This window comes from Drosophila serrata, unplaced genomic scaffold (assembly GCF_035046125.1).
Source record: "Drosophila serrata isolate PLE 108 unplaced genomic scaffold, ASM3504612v1 contig_229, whole genome shotgun sequence".
NCBI classification, from domain to species: Eukaryota; Metazoa; Arthropoda; class Insecta; order Diptera; family Drosophilidae; genus Drosophila; species Drosophila serrata.
The window spans coordinates 102,400-116,813 of record NW_028257127.1 but is presented as its reverse complement, the minus strand read 5'-3'; the positions used below and the strand labels follow the sequence as shown (position 1 = coordinate 116,813).

Genomic DNA, 14,414 nt, shown 5'->3' with positions numbered 1-14,414 from the left:
CGAGCCCGCCATTTGTGCCCGGAGTCCTTTTTCTGCCCGGCTGGTGGTTCGCCTCTCCAGGGCCGACTGCTCTGCCGGAACTGCAGGCAGCAGCCTTGTGGCCTGCTTCGCCACACTTGATGCAGCAACCGCTTTTGTCCACCAGGCTCTTACACCTGATGGCGATGTGCCCAAGTTCCAGGCATCTAAAGCAGCGAGGGGGGCCCTCGCGTTCTCGGACTCTACACCGGGTCCATCCTATGCGGACCTCGCATCGCCGCCTAACCTCCGACGCCATAGAGCTAGGCAGGCTGAGGACCGCCGTTTTAGTTTCCCCATATCCGGGGCGGAGGCTTCGGATTCTCACTGCACCTTTACTCAGCTGGTATTGGTCTGAGAAGGCTGTACGGATCTCGCTCTCTGTAGTGATCGCGTCGAGGTTACGAATCTCGAAGACGCAGACCTTCGACTCCTCCGTCAGCTCTCGCACTTCGACCGCGTCGCCAAGGACCTGAGAGATGCTGACCCTCATGGACTCGGCACTCTCGTTGCTCCCTCTGGCTACCTCCAGGAGCAAGTTGCCCCTGGCCGTCCTACGCACCTTGCTGACTGCCCCTCTAAGGTCGGTCAGCTTGCTGTCCTCCCTTCTAGTAACCAGAGCCAGGATCTCGCTGTAGCTTTTCCCCGGTGCCTCTACGATCACCGCGTCGGGGCGAGCTTTGCGGGTCTGCTTCTTCCTCCTGACCACGGTGCTGCACGAGTCCCAGGCATTCACTGGCACGGGATCAGGTGGTCTTATTGGTCCTGCCGAGTTCCCTTTCCCGTGCTCTGGTGCCCGATGGTTTGCTTGGGGAGCTCGTTTGACCTTTCGGATACCCCTCGCCGACGCTGCAGGGGCTGTAGCCTGGGTTTGCGGGGCTCGCGTCGTCCCGGGGACTTCGCTACTCGCACCCGGGACTGTCGGCTGGCTGACCCTTCGCCACGGCTCCGTCAGGACTGACCGGTCCTTCCTCCCTGCGGCAGCCGTTTGTTGGGCCTTGCTTATGCCAGGCTTGCCACCAGGCGCAGTCTGAGAGCACTTAGCGCAGACTCCATCCCGAGCGTACGGCTCCCTGGGCTCCTCGGGCATTTCGGCCGCCAGCTCAATACAGGATTTCAGCTTCCGCATCTCGTCAATCATCGACTTCATGGCGATATTGATGTGGCGCACCTGCTTCTCATGAACAAGGCTGTGGAGCTCGCCCAGCAGCTTTCCGAGCCTGCAGACGCTCTCTATACGCGTAAGAGCCCGTTCCTTGTCCTCCTCAGTGTCGGATGAAGGCTCATCAAGGGCAGCTTTGCTCCTTTTAGGAAGCGTGCCCCTGGGACCGCTCACCGGGCTGGCCGGGTACCTGCCCCTCTTGGCCAAGTCCGCGGGATCGCCGGTTTTACTCCTCTCCGACGCCGGGGACGCCGCGAAGGGTGGGGATCGGGCCATCAAGCTCCTCTTCCAGAATGCAGCAGGATCTCCCTTTCCCATTACCATCTCCTGGCTTGGTGCAGTACCTACGGAGGCGACCAAGTCAGCCACCTCCACGACGGGGTGTGTTGGAGAGTTAGGTAGGGCCTCCAGAATCCTTGCCCTGACCGTGGGTTTCCCCACGGATGGATTTGTGTTATTTTCCGATATTCTAGTTAAAGAGTGCATTGTCGCCCAAACCAAGCCATCCATTTTATACCTTCTGCCAGGTTCTTTGACTGCCGGCCACTATGGCAGAGGCGCAGACCAGGTAGCCGCCCTTTGTGGGTCAGACGCTGCCTGGGTTTGGAATTATATGCAGCTTAAGCCTTCTGCCAGGCTTGTTCCACCGCCGGCCACTACGGCACCGGGTCTCGCAGCCGTCCATTTGGGACCGACGCTGCGAGGGTGTTGGGTAGGAAAACGGCCAGTGCATTTTCGGGGTCCCTCGTTGGCCAGGAGTTTCCCCGCCGACTGCGACTACTACTACGACGCTCTGTCCACGATACAGTTACGGCGATAGTCAAGACGGCAGTCGTCGGCAGAACCATGGCCCGGCCGTTGAAAAATTTAGTTGATGAAACATCGATGAATTGTTGATGAATCATCGATGAATTGTTGATGAATTTGTTGATAATGGTTGATGAATCATCGATTAATTATTGATGAATTTTTATTGATGACAGCCTAGGACATGCCCATGTTAAATAAATCAACAGTTTGTATGGCCTGTCATCGATGAATCATCAACAACCCCCCCTTGACTATTGATGAAACGTTGATGAATTATTGATGACAGGTACTGCAGGGCAGAGTCTTTTTCATAGATTTCGGACGGCCACAGCCAGTGCGCCGCGGCTGCGGCTCACTTGCTTATGACGTCACAGCAATACTTAGCGGCTAACGCTTGCATTGGGAGACAAATTATTTAAGTTATCTAACTTTAATTACTACTTATTTAAATCGCTTCGCAATATTTTGATGAAAAATGGTATTATGACTCCAGATGGCGAAGTCTCATGGAAAATTATTGTTAAATTGTTTGAAATTGACACAAACAACTGGTCAACTCGGTTATGCCCAAAGCTATCTCAGAAACATATAGACCCAAACTCCTTCGAAAAAAATGAAGGGTTAAATATGCTACGCAGGTATTTATCCAAACAGTCGCTTCTGTCTTAAAGACACTTATTAAAAATGGCACATTTAATGACTGCGAAGAACAAGCACTTACAACAGTAAAATTTATTGACAAAAATTAATAGGCTCTTCGATTGCTTGAACAGCAATAATATATATAGTAAAAATCCTTTCAAAGCCTCCATGCAGAATAATAGTGACACAGAAAAATACATTATTTAAATGAAACACAATTTAAAAAATGTAAATACCCCAACAAAGTTTATTGTATAGACGGATTTATTCTTTCCATAAATTCAGTTTTTAAGCTTGCGCAAGATGTCTGGAGTGAAGGCAATGTATATTTTCTGATATTATCCCGTCTTATTCAGGATGCAATGGAGCACTTATTTTATTTAATAAGAAGTAGAGGCGGTACAAACAACAATCCAACGCTATTTGAGTTCAATGCCATAATTTCAAAGATGTTGTCAATGAAGGTTATTTCTTCTAAACCACTGAAAACTGCAAGCTAGAAGATGCTGAAATAATTATTAATGCAGTTAAAAACGTAAATGAGGAACAGGCCTCCGATCCAAAAGACCAAGAACAGGTGTATTATAAAGATATAGATATTTGTTTTGAAGCACAATCGGACGAAATGGAAATTTTGGACGATAACGAAACCGCCACCCTTGTCATGAGCGTAGCAAGTGAAAATGCATTAAGATATTTTACAGGCTTTGTGCTATTTAAATCACAACAGAAATTTAATTGTGATACCTGCAAGATGCTCACAAAAGATGAATTAGTAAATTTTGAGCAATCCGAACTATTTTTATTCAACAAAAAGTACAGAAATACAAACAATAATTTGAAAGTAAAAGCCCCACATGACGATTTTTCTGAACTTATTAAGTGGCATTAAAATATATTTCACACATTTTTTAAAGAATTTCCTCATGCTAGAAATATTAAAGAAACCTTAGTAATTAAATGTATTGCACAGGCGGAAACCGAAGATAAATACTCAAAATGGTATTCGGAAGATAATAATTTTAATGAACACAGAAATCACATTTTAAATTATTTTCTGCTCATCCTGCTTAGGAAAAATAGTGTATGGCTTTCAGAAAAATTATGTGGGAGATCTGAGAGGCTAAAAAGCATAAGAAAAATAGACATATTAAAGTCCTAAAAACTAATCTAACTTACCATCAACTTCAAAATCAGGGTCGGTATATCTATGATGTCATTTTTAGTTATTTTGAATTATTTTTATGCATGTTATTTTAGAACATTTTAATTATTTTTATGCACGTCTTTTAAGATAATTTTTGTTATTTTTATTTATTTATTTATTTTTTTGAACAAGGAAATTTTGAAACTACGTTTAATTATCTCAAGTCGACTTGGAAGTCGTCTTTTGATGGCCTCATTGTTTTTACAATGGCCTCCTCGTGGTGTTCCCTGGGTACCGATTATACATATGTATATACGCAATGTATTTTATAATCGGCAGCAAATTCAAGCGGCGAAATAATTTAAATAATATATGTATGTAAATTATCATTACAAAATCAAATCAATTCAATATATTGGAAATTAACAACAACACACATATGTATATATGTACTCACTTACTTGCAGGCACCTAAAACGCTTTTGGTCAACTTTGAGAGCTTACTTCAACAGAAGACGATTTCGCGTGTATTGTTGCATACATACATAAGTATGTATGTGAGTACATTCTGTTCATAGTTGAAAAATAATGTTATAAATTTACCATAAATCTATTATTTTCTAGTTTACAATTAATTAATTAATTATACAATTAGTTTTTAATTATTATAATTTTATAAATTTGCAAATGTACTGAAACAAATAAAAATGTTTGTTATGTCCCTACTAATGGACCTACGTGGCATTTGGGCTGGCACCGGCTAGCTCTCTCTTCGGGCCATTCCCTAACCCTGCCCGCCACACACAACAATAAATTTCGTCGATACTCGACGTTAACACAACACTATACTCCGCGCGGTTTATTTTAAACACGCGGAAAAAAGACAACTTTATCTATGGTTCCTCACACACACACAACGGACCTGGCTTCTCCTGATGAACTGGAGGCCACATGCTCATCCCTTCCCTACCATGCAGCTGCTCGCATGAGTCCAACCTTTTTGGTTACAACTGCCCGTGAACTGTTTCACTCACTCATTATCCCGGTTCACTCCCCTTTCCCCCACATTAAAGTCGCTACTCCATATTCATACTTTGACTCTTCATCTTATATTTATTTTTACAAGCATTATCCTATAATTAAGTGATGTGCAGGTTAATTCACCTGTTAAATTGCTTCTCTCTTTTTGCAGATTTTTGGTCTCGATTTTTTTTTTTTTTTACAAATTTTCTTCAATTTACTTAATTCCCTTTAAAACATTCGGATCCTTCCTACCCGTAAGAGCTCTCAAGGGGGGGGGGGGGTTCGCAGGGGAAATATAAATGAAAAAGCCAAATCCTATAGACAACCAAAAATTGTGCAAAAACAGAACAGAAACAGAACAGAACACCTGACTGAAGTATTTTGAATATATATGTATATAGATGTAGAATAAATAAATAAATAATTATAAGAAATATTAATGGATAATAAATATGTGATAAATAAGAAATTGTATAGAAATAATAATAATAATTTAAAAATACTAAAATCGTTTAAAAACGTAACGAATATATATATAAATAAATAGTTAAAATTAAACGAAAATATTCCGCAAACAAACATGAAAGAACACATTTAAATTTAACCTAAGGCAAAAAAAAGATTTGGCTGAAGCTGCAAAGCTCCCGGTGTCGCCACTCTGAAGGCGTGTCGGCCGTCCTCGACGATTCTCCCTCCTTAAATTTTTTTATATTTATAATGTCGGTGTTGGCGCACATATGCCTGCCGATTCTTTACCGCGATTCGGGGTTATGTTTAATGTCCCAAGGCACAGCCAGAATTTTGTGACGGCCAGAATTTTGTGACAAGCCGGAATTATGTGACGGCCAGAATTTTGTGACAGGCCGGAATTTTTCTGCGAGGACTGGGTCTGGTCGAGCCTGGAAATAAGAGCCATAATAATAGGGCTTCACTCCGGACCAAGACCACTCACCTTTTGAGTTTTCTCGAACCAGCTTCCCGTCCTCGGTGATCCTCCGCTCACGTCCAAGCGATTTCGTGGTCTTTTCACAATCTCAAATTTACCACTCAACGTTTTTGTGGGAGCGCACGCGCACAGAGTTTTTTTTACTTTTCTTTTCAAAAGTCACTTTTAATTTCAAATTTCGTGACCCGCCCTCTCGCGTAGCTTGGAACAAATTAACCGCTCTATCCCCTTGTGGTTTCTTTTCACCTTCTCTTTTCTTTTCTGGTTGGAACCGTTGTTTCCAGTTCGAACCATTCCAGGTCAAGAACCTTTTTCCTCATAAGGTGGTGCATGCTACCGATCTGCTATTGGGGCAGGGTGGCATCCCTGAGCTAATCGTATAACACTCCTTATGTTGGTCTATCAATGCTATCGATATTTAAGTGGCCATAACACCACACTGACAAGCAAAATTGCCCAAAACTGAATTGGCAGTGAAAAACTGGCCTTAATCATGAAGGGCCAAATCTGATGCCCAAACAGCGCCCAACGAGGGAGACCACCCACTGATGCCTGGACTTGATCCCTTCCTCCGCCCGTTAATTAGACGGAAGATGATACTGGTGTCCCTTACTCTGCGTGAGCTGGCGAGCTTTGTGTCCTAATCCGATCCCCGATGTATACCTTCTTCTTTCTTGCAGGTCCTCTTCGATGGTTGTCCTTTCCTCCAGGTTCTAGGGTGCTGCCCACTTCCGCGGTCGTTCCTCTATTGCTTCAGGTCTCTGACATGAAACACTCCGGCCAACTTCCCGTTCAAATCATCCACCTCGTACATATGATTCCCTACCGGTCTCCGAATCCGACATTTAACAAATTTTCTTGCAAATTTGGCGTTGAAACTCCTACCAAAGTCGCTTGGCACGCGACTCCTGCGAAACGCCTCTTGTCCGGGCTGGAAGGTTACTTCTCGCGTCTGCCGATCAAAATTCCTTGCGCTGGTTTCATGTGCCTCATGCAGGTTCCGTCTTATGGTGTCCCTCAGCAATGCGAAAATATCTCCTGGCTCCAAGCCCTCGAGCTCGTTGTCCTCCAATGCTCGAAGCTTCCGTGCTAACTGGTAATCTGCCCCATTGGTATACATGTTCTGCCTAAACAAGGCAAAATACGGTGTTACCCCTGTAGCTTGATGAACCGAGCTTCTTAATGCTGCCTCTATTTCTGGAAGATACAAATCCCACTCTCGGTGGTCACCCTCAAGGTATGCTCGTATTGCGTTAAGCACCGACTGGTTGACCCTCTCCGCCGCATTTGATTGTGGGGAGTAGACTGCCGTCCTTACGTGCCTGATCCGGTACTGCTCGATCATGCTTTGAAATCGCTTCGCCACGAACTGTTTCCCATTGTCCGAATGTATGGTTTCTGGAACTCCAAACGTATGAAAAATCTCCTTCGTCAAGAACTTGATGACTTCCGCTATTGTTACCTCCTTCATTGCCTTTAAGAACACAAATTTTGAGAAATGACCACGATAAAAATGTATGCGTGGCCTTTTCTTGAGCGGGGATACTTTCCCAAAAAGTCAATGTGGATCTTCTGGACTATACGTGATGGTTTCCCCTCCCAGTCCTGGCCTCGGACCTCCATACGATGGCTTAGTCTCCTTGCACACCTTGCAGTCCCTGATGAAGTTTCGCACCTGGGCTACCATGCCCGGCCAATGGAACCTTTGCCTTAAACGATGCAGGGTTTTTGCCATTCCTCCATGGGCCTTCGATGGTGGTGTGTGCGCTTGTTCAATCAAAGTCTGGCCCAACGACGTTGGAACCCACAACTTCCAGCAACTTTCTTCGAGTTCTGGTTTACTGCTCGTCCTGACCCGTTTGAATACAAAGCCATCCACTGCCTTTATATCTGGCCGCTTTTCCTTTTCTGCTTCAACCACGTTTAGCAGTTCGCGATACTCCTCCGGTTCAAACTCTACGGTCTGGAATCCCAGCATCCAGTCGTCTTCTTCTTCCTGAACCTCTTCCACCATTCTCGATTTGGTATCAGCCACTACATTTTCCGATCCTTTCCGGTGTTGGATGTCAAAGTCGTACGCTTGCAGTTTTAGGGACCATCTTGCCAGCCTTCCACTCAAATCTTTCAAGGACATTAACCACTTCAGACTGGCATGATCCGTAATCACGGTGAATGGCATCAGCTCTATGTATGGCCGGAAACGCTTGATTGCCACTACGGCTGCAAAGCATTCCTTCTCCGTAACACTGTAGTTCCGTTGGCACTGGTTGAGCTTCTGCGACATAAATGCTATCGGTCGTTCGCCGCCGTCTGCTTCCTCCTGGAACAATACCGCTCCCACTCCGGAATCTGACGCATCGCACTGGTCAAAGAATCTTCGTGAAAAATCCGGGTGTGTCAGTACTGGTGCCGTCATGAGCGCCTTTTTCAGGGATTCAATCGCTTGCTTAGCCTCCGCCGTCATGTTGAATTTCTTCCCTTTTTTAAGCGAATCCGTCAGCGGCGCCGCGAGGTCAGCGAAACCCTTTATGAATCTCCTGTACCATCCCGCTGTTCCTAGAAAGCTTCTCACCTCCCGCATACTCTTTGGAATGCCCAGATTCTGAATTGCCCCCACCTTCTTTGGGTCTGTCTTCAAGACGCCACCTCCTATGATGAAGCCCAAATATCTGAGTTCCTTGAAGCAGAAATGCGACTTCTTCAACCCTATGGTCAAGCCAGCTTCCCTCAAGAGTTCTGCCACTTCTCGGAGGAAGAACACCTAGATTCTTTGAATGTCGGAGACACAACCAACAGGTCATCTAAATACATAAAATCGTTCTCCCTCAACCTCTGTGGAATCACTTTATCTATGAGTCGACAAAGGCGTTGCGCTGCATTTGTTAGGCCGAAGGGCATCGTCACAAAATGGTACAAGGGACGTCCCGGCACCATAAACGCCGTATACCTTCGGCTTTTCTCTTCCAGTTCAATCTGCCAAAAACCATGATTCAGATCCACGCTCGATATGTACTTGGTCGTATTAATACGGCTTAGTATCCCTTCGATGCTTTGTTGTGGATAGGCATCCTTTATTGTAACCTTGTTAAGCTTTCTGGCATCTAAACATAGGCGATTTTTCCCGGGCTTCCTTACGAGTGTTGTTCGTATTACTCCAGGCGCTGTCACTTTCCTCTATCACGCCTAATCGGAGCATCTCGTCGACTTCCTCGTAGATCAGGGACTGTACTGCTGGTGATACGGGATAATGCCGATCCTTTACTGGGACTGCTCCTTCTACCAGCTCGATAGCGTGCTTCATCTTGTCCGTCCTTCCAAGACCATTCGCTTCAAACGTCAAGAAGAACTCGCGGATTTGTAACTTTTCTTTCTGCTCCTTGGTCAGATCATGTGGCTCAGGTTCCTCTTTCTTCGCTCCTTCTTGGATTATCTCCTCCTGAATTGACTCTAGATTGAAGATCTCCGGCGCTATCTTGAAACTCTTCCAAAAATCCACTCCCAGGTACAACTCTTGTTCCAGCGATGGACATAAAAACAAATTCATCAAATTCATGTCTTTCTTATATGTCATCGGTATCGTGACTTTTCCTAGGATCAGTTGAGTTGCCCCATTCGTTTTAATTTCCGTTTTAACTTTGGCATAATATGGTTTCAAGATGATATCCAGAGTTTCTAACAGCTCTCTGCAACCTTTTCCCAGCAAGATTACGGATGTTCCTGAGTCCAACAGACCCCTTATGGTCCTTCCGGAAATCTCGATCGCTACATATGGCCTTGGGTCCGTCTCCCTATCCTGTCTTCCTGTCCTTCCCATTGCAATAATTGTTTGCTGCACTTGGAATCGCTCTTGCTTCCTTCTTCGGAACCGGTCTCTCGCTTTCTTCACCCTTTTCGAGACAAGCGTCATCCCTGCCAGCTGATTCTCCCCGAATATCCGTTGGCGTGCTTCCTTGTATCGGCACACCCTCTCGCTTAGGGTCAGATGTAGTCGGCGTGGTCCCTGCACGCTCGGTTGAGTGCCCTCACGGTATTCTCCTCCTAACTGGCTCGGGGCCTCCTCTCAGGCTCCTTCGTGGAACGCGGTTCGCCCGTCGCAGCTGCGTTCCTCTGGGCGTTTCCCGTCCTGCAATTTGGACATTTGGGTGTCCCCGTGTTCGGCAACCCGCATCTGTAGCAAAACACTTTTCGCTGCGCTGCTTCGCAATCCTGGTAAACATGACCACTCTGCTGGCAGTTCCAGAAAATTAGAAGCTTTCTCGGCGCTGCTCCTGCTATTGCATCCACCACCTCTTCGGAGTCCGACAGGGATTCTTGGCCTACCGTCTCTTTTATTCCTGTCTGGGCCTGTAGGTCGTGGGCAATCGCATGCGCTGTCTCCCGTGCTCCGGATCCAGAGTCCTCTCCGCTTCCTTACACTCATCGTGTAGATGCTCTAAAGTATAGACGCGGATTGGATACACCCGTTGCCTGACTGGCACAGCCAAGTTTCTTTTCGCCGTTTTGATGATCCAATCCGGGTCCACTCCACCCACAAGGGAGGCAACTAGCTTCCTGAGCGCCGTGAAGTACTCCTCCAACGTCTCTCCGGGTCTCTGCTTCCTCTCGGCTATGTCCTGGATTCTGTCGTAGTCGCTCCTTTTGTCGCAGAATCGCTCGAGTGCCTGCTTGAGCTCTTCCCAGGATCGAGGCTGCTTGGTGCGGATTAGGATCCAATACCACTCTGATGCCTCTTCTACGAGCAAGTGATGAAAATCCCTCAATAGCTCCGGCCACGGCATTCCATAATGGTGCTGGAGGTGCTCCACTCTAAATAGGAAATCTTCCGCATTTATTCCCCTTGCGTTTCCCGTAAATTGGAACCCCCATTTATCCAACGGCACATCATGACGATTGCGGGTTGTGATTCGTCCGTCTGGAATGCTTTGAGCGTTGTTCCGGCCCTGGACATATGCTCCAACTTGGTCAACACTACGGGATCTTGCTCGGTTTCCTGGTCCTGCAAGGTTAAATCCACCCTGGGTATTCCCTACTCCTTGGGTCCTTCCATCGCCGGGTCTTCCCTGAAGCCGTTGGCTCGACTGGAATGTAGAATTCTGGCCAACATTTTGGCCAAAAGCTTGCCAGGAGTTCCTCTGCTGCTCGCCCTGTCCTAGGACTGGTTCGCGCTCTTTTTCCGGTTGCTGGCCTTCCTTCAGATCCCTCTCGGTGTTCGCAGACCTGTTCGATGATGATGAAGAAGCTGCGTCTCGTTGATCCATCCTCTTCATCATTTCGGCAAAACCTGCTCGCATGCACTGGTCGATGCGAATGTCCATCAGGTGCGTCATGTCGACTCGGATCTGTTCTTGTGAAACCTGAATCAGTTCCTGCATTTCCCGCTTTTGCATCGACCTGTATGCTTCAGTTGGATATTCGAGTACCCGTGTGGAGTGCCTTCTGGGTCTAGGTTCAGGATCCGTGGAACTCTCCTCCCATGTTGTTCGCTTATTCGGTCACCGACCGACCCTGATATCAACCCTTCAGCACCCTTTTCTCCATTCCCTGCCTCAGCATTACCTTTGTCAGCCATTCTACGGGAATATGCCGATCCCAATCAACAATAAGTAAACAAAAATAAATGCGGCCTCAACTAATAAACACAACTAATAAAAAAAAAATCGACGGATTTCCAATCGAATTTCAACGAAATTACACGAATTGGGGGAAAGAAGTTCCCCGGATCGTGAGTGGTGTGTGTGCTCTTATTGATCCTTATGCCATCTATTTGTGTGTGAATGAACAATTATTATCAAAACTAAACAAACCTGTCGGCTCGTCACCTAGCGTAAATCATCAATTGGATTGATGGCTTGTATTTAAGGACGCCAGAAAGCATATAACTAATTAATTAATTTCTTTTGCTTTCAGACGGACTCATCCTGCTTCTTAAATGATGCTACTTCCTGCTCTACGCTTCGCAGCCGGGGTCATCTTCTTGATCTGGTCGCTTCCAAAGACTCACGAACCGTCACCTTGGGTCCGCAGATGTCGCAGGACTTTCCGATCCTCGCAAAAAAAAAACAATTAGCAACTTTAATTGAATTTAATCTGCTTTTTTTTATTTTTTTATTTTTATTTATTTATTTATTTTTTTTATTAATTTAAAATATTTTATGCCCTATCTACCATATTTTATTTAACAAGCTGCAATGTTTCGCTACTAACTACCTTTACCTAATTTCTTTCTGCGCTTAAATCCCTTTAATGTCGCAATTAGTTTTCCCTCTTCCCGCTGTACGCAATATGCCAAGGCTAGAATACCTGGCACAGTCGTCAGTTTTTTCTTGTTTCTTTCTTTTTATTTCCAACTTATGGTCCTATTCCCTATTCCTACTTTTACCTATGGCTATATCACAGATTTATATCACATATGGTAAAATTGTTCCCTTTATCACAGTTCGCAAATCAGCTTCTTATCATCCGCTGATGTGATGTGTGAAGTGATACCTCTCTGTGGCCACTTGTATATTTGTAATTAGTGGGTCCTTCCCTTTATCACAGTTCGCAAGTCAGCTTCTTATCATCCGCTGATGTGATGTGTGAAGTGATACCTCTCAGTGGCCACTTGTATATTTGTAATTAGTGGGTCCTTCTTTCTGGCGAGAGACCTCTCGAGCGATCGCCCGCTCTTATCCAGACCCATTAACTAGAAATACCCTTCTTTATATCCTCAGCAGGATATAGTGTTGCCATTCAAATTGGGCGCCATATTGTTATTTCCCTACTAATGGACCTGCGTGGCATTTGGGCTGGCACCGGCTAGCTCTCTCTTCGGGCCATTCCCTAACCCTGCCCGCCACACACAACAATAAATTTCGTCGATACTCGACGTTCACACAACACTATACTCCGCGCGGTTTATTTTAAACACGCGGAAAAAAGACAACTTTATCTATGGTTCCTCACACACACACAACGGACCTGGCTTCTCCTGATGAACTGGAGGCCACATGCTCATCCCTTCCCTACCATGCAGCTGCTCGCATGAGTCCAACCTTTTTGGTTGCAACTGCCCGTGAACTGTTTCACTCACTCATTATCCCGGTTCACTCCCCTTTCCCCCACATTAAAGTCGCTACTCCATATTCATACTTTGACTCTTCATCTTATATTTATTTTTACAAGCATTATCCTATAATTAAGTGATGTGCAGGTTAATTCACCTGTTAAATTGCTTCTCTCTTTTTGCAGATTTTTGGTCTCGATTTTTTTTTTTTTTTTACAAATTTTCTTCAATTTACTTAATTCCCTTTAAAACATTCGGATCCTTCCTACCCGTAAGAGCTCTCAAGGGGGGGGTTCGCAGGGGAAATATAAATGAAAAAGCCAAATCCTATAGACAACCAAAAATTGTGCAAAAACAGAACAGAAACAGAACAGAACACCTGACTGAAGTATTTTGAATATATATGTATATAGATGTAGAATAAATAAATAAATAATTATAAGAAATATTAATGGATAATAAATATGTGATAAATAAGAAATTGTATAGAAATAATTTAAAAATACTAAAATCGTTTAAAAACGTAACGAATATATATATAAATAAATAGTTAAAATTAAACGAAAATATTCCGCAAACAAACATGAAAGAACACATTTAAATTTAACCTAAGACAAAAAAAAGATTTGGCTGAAGCTGCAAAGCTCCCGGTGTCGCCACTCTGAAGGCGTGTCGGCCGTCCTCGACGATTCTCCCTCCTTAAATTTTTTTATATTTATAATGTCGGTGTTGGCGCACATATGCCTGCCGACTCTTTACCGCGATTTGGGGTTATGTTTAATGTCCCAGGGCACAGCCAGAATTTTGTGACGGCCAGAATTTTGTGACAAGCCGGAATTATGTGACGGCCAGAATTTTGTGACAGGCCGGAATTTTTCTGCGAGGACTGGGTCTGGTCGAGCCTGGAAATAAGAGCCATGATAATAGGGCTTCACTCCGGACCAAGACCACTCACCTTTTGAGTTTTCTCCTCCGCTCACGTCCAAGCGATTTCGTGGTCTTTTCACAATCTCAAATTTACCACTCAACGTTTTTGTGGGAGCGCACGCGCACAGAGTTTTTTTACTTTTCTTTTCAAAAGTCACTTTTAATTTCAAATTTCGTGACCCGCCCTCTCGCGTAGCTTGGAACAAATTAACCGCTCTATCCCCTTGTGGTTTCTTTTCACCTTCTCTTTTCTTTTCTGGTTGGAACCGTTGTTTCAGGTTCGAACCATTCCAGGTCAAGAACCTTTTTCCTCATAAGGTGGTGCATGCTACCGATCTGCTATTGGGGCAGGGTGGCATCCCTGAGCTAATCGTATAACACTCCTTATGTGGGTCTATCAATGCTATCGATATTTAAGTGGCCATAACATGTTTTAATACAATATAGAATGCAATAATAATTTCTGTCGGTCAAAAATGCCTTTTGGAAAATATATTGTCAGAAAAAAACTTAAATTAAAATAAGTAGTAATTATGGTTAGATAGCTTCAATAATTTGTCTCCCAATGCAAGCGCTAGCCGCTAAGTATTGCTGTGACGTCATAAGCAAGTGAGCAGCCACCGCGACGCACTGGCTGTGGCCGTCCGAAATCTATGAAAAAGACTGCATCAACGGGCGTGCCATGGTACTGCCG

The 14,414-nt window shown here is 45.0% G+C and overlaps 1 protein-coding gene across 15 annotated transcripts in view; it reads left to right on the top strand.

Moving 5' to 3' along the window:
* rl (Mitogen-activated protein kinase rl) overlaps positions 1 to 13,375 on the top strand; it is a 198,743-nt gene extending 185,368 nt beyond the window's left edge. For all 15 annotated transcript variants that reach the window (XR_015271064.1, XR_015271065.1, XR_015271066.1 and 12 more), the window contains one exon: positions 11,656 to 13,375. Coding sequence is in view for 10 of the 15 variants with exons in the window: in XM_086830200.1 (XP_086686326.1) it covers positions 11,656 to 11,892 (237 nt within the window). In the remaining 5 variants the exon portion in view is untranslated. The remainder of the gene's footprint in view (positions 1 to 11,655) is intronic.
* Positions 13,376 to 14,414: the final 1,039 nt, after the last annotated feature.